Here is a 16347-nt window from a genome sequence, read left to right on the forward strand (position 1 = left end):
TAATATGATTAAATATGCTGTGGTAATAATTAGTGAAATGGACTGATAAGGCATGGGTACTGAAAAAGAAACTATTTAACCCCGTAAAGCCTGACATAAGAAAGAATTGTCAATTCAAATGTTTTGATATTAAACTATTTTTAGTGTCATTAGACAAACTATAAAAAGAAACTGCACGTTTTTATTTTTATGTATCATATTTGATACATTAGGCTTTAAAGGTCATTATCCTCCTGAGGCCCATTAATTCATTTGTGTGCAGGACAGCGAATACTCATTTTAAAATATCAGTAACAATATATCATTACTGTCACTTTTACTTTATTAAAATCAGCTGTCATTTATCCCAACATAAGAGTCACTTTTCGTGCAAATCCGCCTCCATTTTTTTTCCTCCCCAATTTGGAATGTCCAATTCCCAATGCGCTCTAAGTCCTCGTGGTGGCGTAATGACTCGCCTCAATCCGGGTGGTGGAGGACAAATCTCAGTTGCCTCCATGTCTAAGACCGTCAATCCGCGCATCTTATCACGTGACTTGTTGAGTGTGTTACCACGGAGACATAGCGCGTGTGGAGGCTTCACGCTATTCTCCGCGGCATCCATGCACAATTCATCACGCGCCCCATAGAGAGCGAGAACCACATTATAGCGACCACGAGAAGGTTATGCCATGTGACTCTACCCTCCCTAGCAACCAGGCCAGTTTGGTTGCTTAGGAGACCTGGCTGGAGTCACTCAGCACACCCTGGATTTGAACTCGTGACTCCAGTGGTGGTAGTCAGTGTCAATACTCGCTGAGATACCCAGGCCCCCAGTCCGCCTCAATTTTAAATAGATCGATATAAACATTGAAACCACTTTTATTTCCACATATAACCACTAGATGGTGCCATCATCATGTGAAATGTACATACTATCAGTTGTTTGACTCGTCAGCTGGAACAGAGAGTGAAACAGGAGCCGTCAAACGTTGCGTATCATATTGGATACAAACGCCGTTATCTTGTTAACAACTATAATGTTAGAAAATAATTCGCTTCTACTCAGTAACGTACATTTTTATACAATTCTTGGCTTTACCTAATTTTCATTAATGTGTGCAACATAAAATATTAATTATAAGGTGAACTTGGAGTGATACATCAAGTAAAAGAATAATGGTGAGTTCCTTGAACTTCTTTGGTTTAGAAATCAATCAAATTAAGATTTTAAGTAATACTAACTCAAATTATCCAGTACAGAACTGAGGTTGTGGGGAATACCCATAAGCCTTTGCGCATTAATAATGAAAGCATGTTTATTTGGTTAAAAATAACTTATGTGGGCATTTAATTAGTTGTTATTAAGAATTCTTAGAGATTTTCGCTCTTTTTGTTATTACCGATGTTGTTTTACTGTAATTAGTTGTTTTGTGTAAAGTCACCATTAGGGTGATTTTTCTTTTGAGCAAATTAAATTAGGTAGAAATAATAAAAGCAAAGTTAATTTGAAACAATGTGCTATTAGTTGTTAAATCTTATTTGTGTGACAGATTTTTAAATAAATAAAGTTGAATGAACTGATACATTTGTGTATATCTAACAAAGGTTTTCTAGTTGTGCTGACATAAAATGACCATAAATTGAATCTACTTAAAAACCGTGATGCAAAAATGCTACATATATATTTTAAGTAAATCCAACACATATATATATATATATATATATATATATATATATATATATATATATATATATATATATTCAGTGATTATATTTAGAAAATACAAATAAATCAAAAATACTCACCTCAGTGTTATTTCACTATAATGAAGAGACGGTTCCTCTTTATGAATCATTCTAGGTTATAGAATAATCTGTTTTCAGATTATATTCTCAAACTGGTTTAGAAGTTGAATATTAATGTTTTTCACTTCTTTTGTGAGAATTCCTGCTCATCCTGTCGCCTGTGGCGTCAAAGATCGCGCTCTCTCATCTCATTCACTCATTTATTTTTCTAATAATCCATATATGAGCTCATAAATGAGGACATGAAGACGACGTGATGAGAAGAGATGAAGAATAATGTTGCTAGTCTGAAGAGAGATGCTGAGGTGAGCACAGACCAGAGATTATTTAGCAGAGACTGGCCACTTCTATTAAAATGAATGGGAGAAATAGGAACGCCCAACGGCAGCCAACGGTCAGTCCCGCCTTACAGGTAAAAGAGCCAATCACCTTTTTAGATACAGACATCGCCTGTCAATCAACTCGAGACGCGCATGCGCATTATCAATACAAGATGGGAAATCGCGTTATTTTCGCGTAATCTGAGGTAAAGAAACACAATTTATGATACCAGTATTGTCAGATTTTATTGATGATTTGAAATATGTTCTTTGGTCGTAATCTTGACGAACCGTTTTAGAAATTTCTGTGTTTCCCTATTCAAGTAGATAGAAGCTGCACTGTCATGACTGGAAATAACCTCCCGAGAGCGTCCCAAACATGACCGACAGTAACTTGCTTTAAAACTGCATTAAAGTCAGAGAGAGAGAGAGACTCACAAATGCCATAGTAATTATAGTTTCCGCCCGATTCTACAATAAACCTGTTGTATTAGATTTTGACAGCCTCACACACTTTCTTGTCGTGTAGTCTAGGCGGCATTCTAAGGATTTTACGTGTACTCACATAAAATGAGTAATGATACGTATGGCCGCCAGAACAACGCAATCTACTACGATAATGCCGCCGCACCACTGAGTGAATTGTGATTTTTATGTTTTAAAAAGTGTACAGAGCAGCAGGCAAGATAGACAGTCGGAATCAGCTGAGCAGCCAATCAGAACATTCGTTGTAACCGCGATATATTTGTTAACCAATCAGATTGTTCCATTTCAGTAAGGGGCGGGACATGTCAAGCCTATAGTGAAAAGCTGATGCGCTAGCAGTGTTAATAGCCGTCATAATTTGCGCTGTAAATTTACTTCGCTGAACATTTAACGCATTTAAATACAATGTATGCTAATAAACTTTGTGAAAATACTGACTGCACAAGTGCTAGTTTATGCTCTTCGCAGATGCTGGCCAAGTTAACTTATCATTAATGACATTTGTTCTGCCATTTACTGCTTTCAGTGTTTTTTTTTTTCCTTCTTCTCATGGTATCAAATCATTTGTTTATATTTAGTATGAAAACAATTTCTCTATACTAATCACAGAAAAAGCCATTATAGTACACAAATAAAACAAATCACCATTACTTCTTATGTAAAATAGTTAACGTGAACATTCTTACACTCATATTAGCTATACATTGCTTAATGATTTACTATGTATTAGTTTATGTATGTATTATTTTATTAATTAGAATAATTATAGTGTTACCAATTTTACTAGTAAAAAAAGAACATTTAATCAACTTAATAATAATCGTCAAAATATTAATAACTAAATATAATAGCTAAATATATGTCTTTGACAATGAAGTTGGTGTTGCTTATATGCCGCGGTTTGGCTTATAACTTCACGAAAATATATGGATCATAAAATATCACATAGATTATCTTTCAAACGAGCCCACACACAAGATAATCAGATGCATAGATCATGTACTTGCTTGTTTTGATTATTGGGGGGGGTTACCTCATGACACCCTTTCTTTGCTTGCATTATCGCTAACCCTAACACATTAAAATATCTTTGAACATGAAATATGTTCATAATCTATAAACATGTTTTATTCAAGGCGACGTCCACTAACTGCAGCTGCCGTCCTGCTGTTCAGCTTTTTGCTCGTGTTCAGGGTTGTGATGTCAGTAAATGTTCATTGGTAACCCTGTGTTAACTTGTAATCCTTGTGTTTACAGTCTGCATGCTTCACCATGGCAACCACAACTCCATATGAAAGCAGAAGACCTCTCTTTCTGCGGAACCATTTTCTTGTGCAGGTCACATGACTGTGCAGAATCTGGACTTCAGTCTTGTCATAAGGGGCGTGGCCTCGTCTCTGTTAGGCTGGATAAGAGGCGGAGTCTCTGCGTTCATGGCCAGTGAGTGCGTACTGAAACATTTAAACCAGGAAATGATCCATCAGCTTTCATTATAATGTTTGCCAGAGTATATTACCATACTACTCTTACTGCAAATTTTCTGTATGCATGGAATACCGCATGACCTACTGCATTTGCAAAAAAGTGCAGTACACAGAACTGAATAAAATACTATATCCCATAATCAGGGTTGGGGAGTACAGAATACATGTAATGGGATTACGTTGGTAATCAGAATACAGTTACTATGCATTTTATAGTCATTTGTTTCATTTAATGTTTAATCTATTTAGTTGGAAAACATTTATCCATATAAATGATGCGATCTGTGTTTGAACAGCAGTGAAACACTTTCTTTTGATGTGTTTCATTCATACGAGCGCTTTCACACTGTTGTGAGTGAAAAGGTGGATATGACATGATTGAGGAGCTTAATAGAGGAGCTACATCATGTTTCTACAGCTTAACAAAAACAGTTAGAAACACTTTAACAGATGAAACATACAGTATATCCAATAAATACACGATTACATGCCTTGTCGATGTTTTTATGTAGTTTGGGTATTTTTACAAGAAATGGTAACCAATGTAGCCTTTAACATCGTATAGAAAGCTACAAATAATATATTTTCAGCATCATTATATGAACAGAATCCACATACGATCAGAAAAGGATGTTGTTGTGTTCACTCTGTGGGGTTTAGTACAATAGTTAACCTTGTATAAATTGAACATTTAGCTTTATGCTAAGCTAAAATGCTACTTCTTGCCTTTACATGCATCTGTTACCAGGCGCGATTATATTTACAATAAATTCTATGACGAAAATGCACGTTGGAGCATAACTTTTTTTCTTTAGTAAGACCTTTGATATTTGAGCAAAGATGTGCTGCAAAAATGTTATTCTTAATGAGAATTAAATATTGTTTTTCTGTAAAAATATCTAAAAGTCCTTAAAACAAGATACAATTACTTGAGTAGCAAAACTGCATTAGGTACTTTTTTTTTTTAATAAAAGTGAATTTTCTTTATTTACTTTATTTACTTGTTTATAGTCAAAACAAGTGAAAAAATCTACCAGTGCTGAAGAAGTAATCCAAAGTATTTAGAATATGTTACTGACCTTGAGTAATCTAACGGAATATGTTACAAATTACATTTTACAGCATGTATTCTGTAATCTGTAGCGGAATACTTTTTAAAAGTAACCCTCTCAAACCTGCCCATAATACATGCAGTGCATGCGTCCTGTTCTGTTTTTCTGATGAATGAACTGGTAATTTCAACTGTGATTTTTAAGATCTCTTTCTTGACTTGATATTTGATCTAGATTTAAGACATTTTGTTTTACGCAAAATACTAGTTAGTATTCCATTCTGAACATACTGTACTAAACAAAAACTCTTTATGAGAAAACCGACTCACCCGTTCATCTGTACTGACTTCGTTGTTAGAGAAGACAATTCACCTACAGAGTAAAATCAGAGTTCTGTTGAATGTGATTGTTTTCTTTCAGTTGCAGACAGTTTTGTGCATTCATCCATTTTAAAGCAGTCTTTCTTTATATGTGTTCAGAATAAGAATAGAAACCCTATGATGCTATTTCTGACAGGACAGCAGACTCACCGTGAGCAGGAGCTCCAGACGACTGTGAAGAAAAGTTCTGCTGATGGACCTCTGGTTTCTCATACGTGTTATTCAGATTCCTGATGATAACACTGGACTGTTATAAGACTTAGAGGCATGTATGTCAAATGTTTTTAAAAAGAAGAAAATGTTACAGTAGCTATTTTGCAGAGTGTCCAGGCTGCTCTTTTTAATACAATAACAGTGAATAGGGACATCACATATTCTCTCACTGAAAAAAGATGCAATAAAAGTAAATGGTGACTGAGGCTGTCAGTCTCTAACATTGTCTTTGTGTTCCACAGAAGATAAGAAAGTCATATGAGTTTGGAGCAACATGAGGGTAAGTAAATGATGACAGAATTTTCCTTTATGGGTGAACTGTTCGTTTAATGTGTGCATCTAAAGGAGAGGAGATATATGTGTATGTGTGTGTGTGTGTGTGCGCGCACGTGTGTGTGTGTGTGTGTGTGCGCGCGCACCTGTTGGCCTCTGGCAGTGCAGTGTGATATTCTGATTGCTCAGTGAGTTCTTGGCTCAGGTGGGACTCTGACATCATCGTCTCTCTGTTGGGCTTCCTCTCTCCAAAGACTTTTGCTGACAGACAGAGAATGAAATATAAACATACTGGGTCTCATTCACTAATAATTGCTGTGAATTGTACATGCTTATACTTTTGCAATTTCTCACGAAACATTTCTGCCAGATTTACAACAGTGGCATACGCACATGAATTTGTTCTTACCCTCGTTCTAATGTTAATGAATTCGGATTATTCTAAAAAAAAAAAAAAAGGGGGACATATTATTAATTTAGCATAAAACACACCCAAACCATCTCCATATATGGGCTTTTAGCATCACCGCACCTGTGCTATTGCAAATGTGTAGAGAAATAGCCACCAAAGCAAAAGGCCAAAAAAATGTCACACTATAAATCTGATTAGACTGATTTAATAACATGCACCACTATAGATGCTGGATCAACTTAAGGCGTGCTTGGAGCACTGCTTGTGCAGGTGCATTTATCTGTGCATCATCATCCACAGGTTCAGACTGCGTGTGTGGTCCATGAGGCAGCGTTTGAAGTGGAAAGAAATCTGTGGCAGTTCTCTTCCTTCACCTGATCATTTTGTGAACAGGACACCGTACCGGCACCTTATAAGAGCTGTCAATATATATGCAAGAATAGATGCTGGTACTGTGGCACGAATTGCGCATTATTGCCACTACTGTTATGTACCAGAACACTTCTGCCATAGGGTAAAGGAACTTCTCATGTGTTGCGATAGTCTGCGGTACACAACATGCTAAAACCATCTAACAAACATTTTCCAGGCTAGGTGTATTCCACCAGCTGCATCCAAGCACTGTTTGTGCGCTCTATCACAATCACATTTATGATATAGATGTGTGTGCGTATGTGTATATATATATATATACACTCAGCAAAAAAAAGAAACATCTAATTTTCAACTGCTTTTATTTTCAGCGAACTTAACATGCGTAAATATTTGTATGAACATAAAAAGATTCAACAACTAAGACATAAACTGAACAAGTTTCACAGACATGTGACTAACAGAAATTGAATAATGTGTCCCTGAAGAAAGGGAGAGTCAAAATCAAAAGTAACAGTCAGTATCTGGTGTGGCCACCAGCTGCATTAAGTACTGCAGTGAATCTCCTCCTCATGGACTGCACCAGATTTGCCAGTTCTTGCTGTGAGATGTTACCCCACTCTTCCACCAAGGCACTTGCAATTTCCCGGACATTTCTGGGGGGAATGGCCCTAGTCCTCACCCTCCAATCCAACAGGTCCAAGACGTGCTCAATGGGATTGAGATCCGGGCTCTTTGCTGGCCATGGCAGAACACTGACATTCCTGTCTTTCAGGAAATCACACACAGAACGAGCAGTATGGCTGGTGTCATGCTGGAGGGTCATGTCAGGATGAGCCTGCAGGAAGGGTACCACATGAGGGAGGATGTCTTCCCTGTAACGCACAGCGTTGAGATTGCCTGCAATGACAACAAGCTCAGTCCGATGATGCTGTGACACACCACCCCAGACCATGACAGACCCTCCACCTCCAAATCGATCCCGCTCCAGAGTACAGGCCTCGGTGTAACACTCATTCCTTCGACGCTAAACACCAGTCCGACCATCACCCCTGGTGAGACAAAACCACGACTCATCAGTGAAGAGCACTTTTTGCCGGTCCTGTCTGGTCCAGCGAAGGTGGGTTTGTACCCATAGGTGACGTTGTTGCCGGTGATGTCTGGTAAGGACCTGCCTTACAACAGGCCTACAAGCCCTCAGTCCAGCCTCTCTCAGCCTATTACAAACAGTCTGAGCACTGATGGAGGGATTGTGCGTTCCTGGTGTAACTCGGGCAGTTGTTGTTGCCATCCTGTACCTGTCCCGCAGGTGTGATATTCGGATGTACCGATCCTGTGCAGGTGTTGTTACACGTGGTCTGCCACTGCGAGGACGATCAGCTGTCCTTCCTGTCTCCCTGTAGCACTGTCTTAGGCGTCTCACAGTACAGACATCGCAATTTATTGCCCTGGCCACATCTGCAGTCCTCATGCCTCCAGGCAGCATGCCTAAGGCACATTCACGCAGATGAGCAGGGACCCTGGGCATCTTTCTTTTGGTGTTTTTCAGAGTCAGTAGAAAGATCTCTTTAGTGTCCTAAGTTTTTAGGACTGTGACCATAATTGCCTACCATCTGTAAGCTGTTAGTGTCTTAATGACCGTTCCACAGGTGCATGTTCATTCATTCAAAAATTATTTATAACTTTTGTGTATGTACGGTTTCAGTTTGCTTATAAATTTTAGTGAGAACTTATTAGTGAATTATAATTTCTGTGTACATTTTTGTATGCAGATTTAGTGCACCAATACATGCGTACGCACAGTTAGTGAATGAGAACCACTGTGTCATCAATTTAAACATCTGTAAGTGTTGGTTGTTTTTCTAAAACATTCTGTGTTTCTATTATGTATGGTCAGCTCTGTGTGTCAGAATCGACAAAGATGAATGTGAAATTCATACTGTGGGAGTTTTCTCCATCTGTGGCTCCATTCAGCATCTCTCTTCTCTGCTGTAAGTCAGATCTGCCAGCCACCATCCTGCACAGAGACATCACAGGTAATGACATCTCAGACGCATCACAGATCATCACATTTCAGAGATGCATCACAGAAAATTACATCTCACAGACGCATCATAGATCACCACATTTCAGAGATGCATCACAGATAATCACATCTCACAGACAAATCACAGATAATCACAGATAATCACATCTCACAGACAAATCGCAGATAATCACAGATAATCACATCTCACAGACAAATCACAGATAATCACATCTCACAGACAAATCACAGATAATCACATCTCATAAACACATCAAAGAAAATCACATCTCATAGATGCATTATAGATCACCACATCTCACAGACGCATCAAAGATAATCACATTTTACAGACGCATCACAGATAATCACATCTCACAGACGCATCATAGATAATCACATCTCACAGACGCATCATAGATCATCCCATCTCACAGACACATCACAGATAATCACATCTCACAGACGCATCACAGATAATGACAACTTAAAGATGCATCACAGATAATCGCATCTCCGCACGCATCACAAATAATGACATCTCACAGATGCATCACAGATAATGACAAATTAAAGATGCATCACAGATCATCACATTGCACACATGCATCACAGATAATGACAACTTAAAGACTCATTACAGATAATCACATCTCAAAGACACATCACGGATAATCACATCTCACTGATGCATCGCTGATAGTCACCTCACAGACACATCACAGATAATGACAACTTAAAGACTCATTACAGATAATCACATCTCAAAGACACATCACGGACAATCACATCTCACAGACACATCGCTGATAATGACAACTTAAAGACTCATACAGATAATCACATCTCACAGATGCATCACAGATCATCACATCTCACAGACGCATCACAGATCATCACATCTCACAGACGCATCGCAGATCATCACATCTCACAGACACATCGCAGATCATCACATCTCGCAGACGCATCGCTGATAATCACATCTCACACACATCACAGATCATCACATCTCACAGACACATCACGGATAATCACATCTCACAGACGCATCGCTGATAATCACATCTCACACACGCATCACAGATAATCACATCTCACAGACGCATCACAGATAATCACATCTCGCAGATGCATTATAGGTCACCACATCTCACAGATGCGTCACAAATAATGACATCTCACAGATGCATCACAGATAATGACAAATTAAAGACTCATTACAGATAATCACATCTCAAAGACACATCATGGATAATCACATCTCACAGACGCATCGCTGATAATCACATCCCACTCATGCATCACAGATAATCTCATCTCACAGACGCATCACAGATCATCACATCTCACAGACACATCGCAGATAATGACAACTTAAAGACTCATTACAGATAATCACATCTCAAAGACACATCATGGATAATCACATCTCACAGACCCATTGCTGATACTCACATCTCACTCATGCATCACAGATAATCACATCTCCCACACGCATCACAGATCATCACATCTCATAGACACATCACAGAGGATCACATCTCAAAGACGCATCAGAAACATGCAAAAGCAGAAAGAAGTTATAACAGCTTAAATCACAGAAAAGGACAAGCATCAATCATTTGTGGTGACCGTTATGCTGTGTTACCGTGGCTGTCGTCTATTATGGTTTCGCTCCAGGATGTGTCGTTGCATTGGCGGTCCTCTCTGGGACAGAAGTTGGATAGTTTTGAAAACATTGTTAGTGAAGATGTTATGAGGTCTCGACACATTTACATAGATAGACACAACGTTTAATAAGTGTTTTTGTGCTGCAAAAGAAGAGACTGAAACATAGACTGACTGACAGATAGAACGATATATTGATCTTCACCTGTTGAAGTAGCAGCTTCTGCTGTAAAGCTTCACTCAGTTTACTGACCAAACGCTCCTGCACTGAACTAGACACTTCCTGTAGAAACAAACAGCATCAGCAAAACAGAACTGATGAAACACACTAGTCATCTGAATCAACAATGCCCAGTAGTGACAGGTTTTAGAATTTTGAGGTCACATGGGTGTCAGGTGTGGGTCAGTTCTCACCTGGCATTTGCACAGCAGTCGCAGGGCATCTTTATAGTAGACAACAGCTTTCTCTGGGTCCCTCATCTGCAGCTTAATCCTACCGAGACCCTCACAGGCCTGCCAGAGACCAGACGGGTTATCTACACAAAGTCAGGGAGTGTTAAAGAAAGAGAGAGACAACATCTGTGTGTGTCTGTCTTACAGTTAGTGGTCATAGAGGTTTAGTACCTGTGTCTCTGAAGGCCTGTTGGGCATGCAGGTAACTCTCCCACGCCTCGTCCAGCTCACCCAACTCCACGTGAGCAAAACCTAGATTACTGAAACACTGACCCTGAGCACCACGACTGCCCAGGGAGCCTGCAGGGAGAGTTCAGACATGAATAACACACAGCAGTGAGATTCACCAGGCCTTCATTCCAGGTGAAGATGAAGTTCACCCTCCAGAGCATCAACATGATTCCCAATGGTAACGCTTCTGTTTCAAAGCTAGCATTATTTGCTATTATTGCCGTAACATTTATTACATTCATGTTTACTGGTATTAAATGACCTTACTTACAACAGCAGTCTAAAACAATGACTAAATAGCTATTTGACTATTGATCAACATTAACCTGCCTAGGTGACGTCAGCTGTAAAGGAAAGTGATGAAAGTTTTGATGAAAGATTATAAAGACAAACATTTTATTCTTTGTAATATCATGCGCTGATGAATCATTCAGAATAAGACCAGAAACATGTGTTAAGAAAGTAAATATGATCCCTTTTGATTTCATGTTGACTTGAACACTATCTTAGTAATATCATAGATCACAATGATGATGTAAAATTAGAGAAATGTTGATAGTTTTAGATGAATTACACCTGTCATACTGCAGGAGAATGTTGTAATGTCTTATCATCATATCACACACTTATAAATGATTCTGGTGAGATGCTGCAGATGTTTCTTTGTTTTCACAGGTTTGATGTAGTTCAGTGTTTGTGGCTCACCGTGTAACGCTGCTGCCTCTCTGTGGTATCTCAGCGCCTGCTCGTACTGACCCAGAGTGTTGTGAATGGCACCCAGATTCTGCAGGACCACTGCCAGTCTGTGCGGTTTAGAAGCGACCAGTGGCAAAGCCTGTTCAAAACACTCACAGGCCTCGGAAAACAGACGCAACTGCGAGAAACTCAAACCCACGTTATTCAATAGCTTTCCTGTAACACACGTGAGGAATATAACCACAGATGTGAGTGAATGAGCAAACACATGACTGAAGCATTTAAAGAGTGTTAGTCCCTAAGTTCATCACTGGAGCAGCTGATAAAAATCACTAAATATACTTCCAATATTATTCAGATTAGAGTGAATCTCATGAAAACATGTCCGGCTCGTATTACTCCAAAATCAAAGAAATAAAAAATTATATATCACTTGAAAATATATCAGATTTTTTCCAATGTGTCATCCCAATTGTCATTACCAGAAATGAGAATTTTTTTTTACATTTAAGATATTATATATTAAAATATTTTTCCATTATTTTCTGGACATTTACCGCCCACCTAATTTTATCTACTGTAATTTTTTTTTAAATTTAAAATATTATATATTTTCCAATCTTCAATTATTCTTGACCCCCCCCCCCCCAATTCTCGTTACTGTCATAAAAAAATTATTAATACTATATATAATGTTCTTGACAACTAACCCAATTCTCATTACTGTAAAAAAAAAAAATGTGATTTGAAATATTTTATAAGATTGTCCAATCTGACATTATTTTTTGTGTTTCTTATTGTTGATACTGTCATAACAAAAATTACAATTTACAATATTATATATGATTTTTCCATTGTTTTTCCATTTTCTTGACAATTAATAAATCCCCCCAAATTCTCATTACTGTAATTTTTTTATTGAAAATATTATATAAGATTTTCCAATCTTCCATTTATTTTTTGCCCCCCATTTTTGTTTTCTTGTTACTGTCATACAAAAAAATATATATTTTAAATATTATATATTATAAGATTTTCCATTATTACATTATTTTATGAACATTAAATCCCCCCAATTCTGATTACTGTAAAAATAATTATAATATTATACATTAAAAGATTTTTCCATAAGTTTCTTGACAATTAACCCTACACTAAAATATTATATTAAAAGATTTGTCGATCGTTACATTTATTTTCTTGGCAATTAATCAATCCCTCCCCCAATTTTAATTGTAATTTATTTATTTTTTTATTTAAAATATTATATAAGATTTTCCAATCTTTTCCAAATTCTTGTTTTCTTGTTACTGTCATACCCAAAAATATTTTAAATATTATATATTATAACATTTTCCATTGTTACATTATTTTCTTGACAATTAATCAATCCCTCCCCCAATTCTCATTCCTGTAATAAAAAAATATTATTTAAAATATTATATATAATATATTTTTCATTGCTGTAATGGAAAAATATAATATTATTACAAATATTATAAATGTTATGTATTATATATATTCAATTATTTACATTATAAAGTGTAGCATTTATACATCATGATAGACAGTATTTGTTGTACTGAATCTAATGACAATCATCAATGAAGATAACATCCAGGTTCATTACAGTAGTGAGGATTTGGAGGGGAAAATGTCTTTAATTGGCATGAAAATAATTTCATCTGCAAAAATGATTCATGAGATTCACCCATTCACAGCACTAATTAAAGTTTTACCCAGCGTTTCGTGATCTGTGATGTTGGCGCTCATCTCCAGGCTGTCGGTCAGCACGCTGATGATGTCATCAATAGCGCAGTTGCCACTCTGCAGCATGTGTTTGCCAGCGTCCTTCAGGGCCTGCGCAGCTGCAGTCGTATTTCCCACCACTTTATAACTCCCTGCAGCATGCTGCAAACTCTCTGCAGCCGCAGCCCACTCCTGCAGTGAAGGAAATGTCAGTGTTTGCAAAGCAGCATTAGAATAGTGTTAAAGTTTCTGGTATGTGTTTCTGGTAAAGTTTTCATCAGTGGCAGATGCTTTGCTGTTGTTATAACACTCAGCACATGCCTTGTTTTCTGACGGCTGTGTATGACAATCAACAAATAACACAACATTGTGTGTGCAGTGTAAATGCACTTATAGATGGTAAAAATAAACACAAGTCCAATCACAATTCAGTAAGCGTAAGGAAGTTACCATGACTTCACGCTGAAGGGAGATATTAAAAGCTGTTAAGTGTGTAATTTTTGCGTCACCAAATGAACTTGCAAAAATAGTATTTTAAAATAGGGGTTTTTCCCTCCGTCTGCACTTGGTCAAAAAAACAGATGACTAAATAATTTGCATGCACAGGGTGAGATTTGTAAAAGCGTAAATGAAGTTACAAGCGTGATAGAAAAATGTGCATGCGCAGAATGAGATTTGTGAAAGCGTAAATTAAATTACAAGCGTAAAAATAAATTGCATGTGCACAGAACGTTTTGTAAAGGTGTAAATCAAGTTGCAAGCGTGTTTAGGTGTAAAAACAGTGCCAAAAGTGTAAGCAGGCAAAAAAAAAAGGAAGTCAGAAGAATACAGACCACATTTACTTTGTGTTAATATAAAATTACAGATTCACAGCACATGAATTACACATATGCAAAGCATTAAAGTATTGCTAATATTTGTTTCTTATGCTTGCAACTTCATTTACACCTTTACAAAACCTTCTGTGTGCATACAAAACAAATTTCGCTTGCAAATTGATTTACGCTTTCTCAAATCTTACTCTGCGCATGCAAATCATTTAGGCACTATTTTACCTTCATACTTAAACATGTTCAACCAGACCACGCGTTGGAAGTTCATTAGCCAAGCATTTATGCATGGAGTACATTAACCAGAATGTTTGGGGAACATCAAACATGGTAATGCTTGTTAAGCTCGTCTGTTTAAATGCCTCACCTTTCTCTGCAGGTGGCATTGAGCGAGTTTGACACAGGTGTCTGCTTCTGCACTGGCATCTCCCTGCGAGCGGTACAGCTGCGCAGCCTGCAGGTAATGCCGAGTGGCCTGCGTTTGGTCTCCCAGCGCCTCGTGAGCCGTCGCAAGATTAAACTGCAGGTCTGCGATCTGCTCGCCTCTCTCACCCGGCTGAGACTGTGACAGGAAGTCCAGCCCCTTCTGAGGTTTACCAGCCTCCACATACGCTGCGCCCAGATTAAACGCACACGTCCTCTGCAGCCTCCGCTCTCTCAGCTGGAATAGAGTTTAATGGAATATTTCACCAAAAAAATTCCCTCCAAATCTGTATGACTGTCTGTCTTCTGCACAAAAGATGTTTGACAGAATGTTAGGGACTGACAGCATCAGTCAACATTTATTCTTATAGCATTTTTTCCATCCAGTGAATGTGAATGGTGACTGAGGCTGTCTTTCTGTCTAACGTCTCTTTTTGTGTTCCACAGAAGAAAGAAAGTCATATGTGTTTGCATGTTGACTTTCATTATTTCTGTTACCTTTGTGGCAGTTCTTAATGCGTTCTTGAAGCACTGCAGGGCTGCGGTACGGTCTCCGGTCTGCAGCGCTGCGTGTCCAGATGCAGTCAGACTTTCAATCTCCACCTGAGCGTCGGATTCCACATCAGATCTGTCCGTCCTGATCTTCTCTGCTTTCTTCTGCTTCTTTTTCTGCTGCTTCTCACGAGCATCTCTGACAGGAGATCCATCAGAGGCCATGAACTCACAGGAGCGAAGACATGATGCTCAACCTGAACGTACACATTAATTTATCACTATTATTCACGGTGGTACTACTACAGTGGACAGATCTTTAAAAGCCATTTTTAACCATTCAGAAAGTGAAGTTACATCCAAACCACGAGTGATGACCTTTGACCTTTACCTATTTATACATTTATACTCCATTTGAAAGAGAGACAGAGAGAGACAGACAGACAGAAAAAGAGAGAGAGAAAGAGGGAGATAGACAAAGAGATAGAGAGACAGATAGATTGAGAGAAAGAGAGAGATAGAGAGACAGAGAAAGAGAGATAGAGAGACAGATAGATCGAGAGAAAGAGAGAGAGAGACAGAGAGATAGAGACAGATAGATTGAGAGAAAAAGAGAGAGATAGAGAGACAGAGAACGAGAGATAGAGAGACAGATAGATCGAGAGAAAGAGAGATAGACAGAGATAGAGACAGATTGAGAGAAAAAGAGAGAGATAGAGATAGAGCGAGAGAGAAAGAGAGATAGACAAATAGAGATAGAGAGAGAGAGAGACAGAGAGATAGAGACAGATAGATTGAGAGAAAAAGAGAGAGATAGAGATAGAGCGAGAGAGAAAGAGAGATAGACAAAGAGATAGAGAGAGATAGATAGATAGATCGAGAGAAAAAGAGAGATACAGAGAGAGAGAGATAGAGAGAAAGAGATGGACAGAGAGATAGAGAGACAGATTGAGAGAAAGAGACAGAGCAAGAGAGAAAGAGAGAGACAAATAGAGA

At 38.1% G+C, this 16347-nt stretch overlaps 1 protein-coding gene across 1 annotated transcript; it reads right to left on the minus strand.

Annotated features, from left to right (window-relative positions):
* Positions 1-10395: 10395 nt before the first annotated feature.
* Positions 10396-15586, minus strand: LOC127453657 (tetratricopeptide repeat protein 24). Its single transcript, XM_051720220.1, has 8 exons — positions 15358-15586; positions 14804-15097; positions 13597-13798; positions 11867-12073; positions 11102-11230; positions 10892-11013; positions 10683-10760; positions 10396-10516 (listed from the first exon to the last, which is right to left on the minus strand). Exons 1-8 carry the CDS (start codon positions 15574-15576, stop codon positions 10454-10456), a joined length of 1314 nt encoding a protein of 437 aa, XP_051576180.1. The 5' UTR covers positions 15577-15586; the 3' UTR covers positions 10396-10453.
* Between the last annotated feature and the right edge of the window lie 761 nt (positions 15587-16347).

This window comes from Myxocyprinus asiaticus, chromosome 16, assembly GCF_019703515.2.
Source record: "Myxocyprinus asiaticus isolate MX2 ecotype Aquarium Trade chromosome 16, UBuf_Myxa_2, whole genome shotgun sequence".
Classification (NCBI taxonomy): Eukaryota; Metazoa; Chordata; class Actinopteri; order Cypriniformes; family Catostomidae; genus Myxocyprinus; species Myxocyprinus asiaticus.

Excerpts from the sequence above, each read along its gene's own strand:
- LOC127453657 (XM_051720220.1), bottom strand. The coding sequence starts at position 15,576 with ATGGCCTCTGATGGATCTCCTGTCAGAGATGCTCGTGAGAAGCAGCAG. Across the intron at positions 15,098-15,357 it reads CATTAAGAACTGCCACAAAG|CTGAGAGAGCGGAGGCTGCA; the intron begins GTAACAGAAATA and ends ACTCTATTCCAG. Across the intron at positions 11,231-11,866 it reads AGAGGCAGCAGCGTTACACG|GCTCCCTGGGCAGTCGTGGT; the intron begins GTGAGCCACAAA and ends CTCTCCCTGCAG.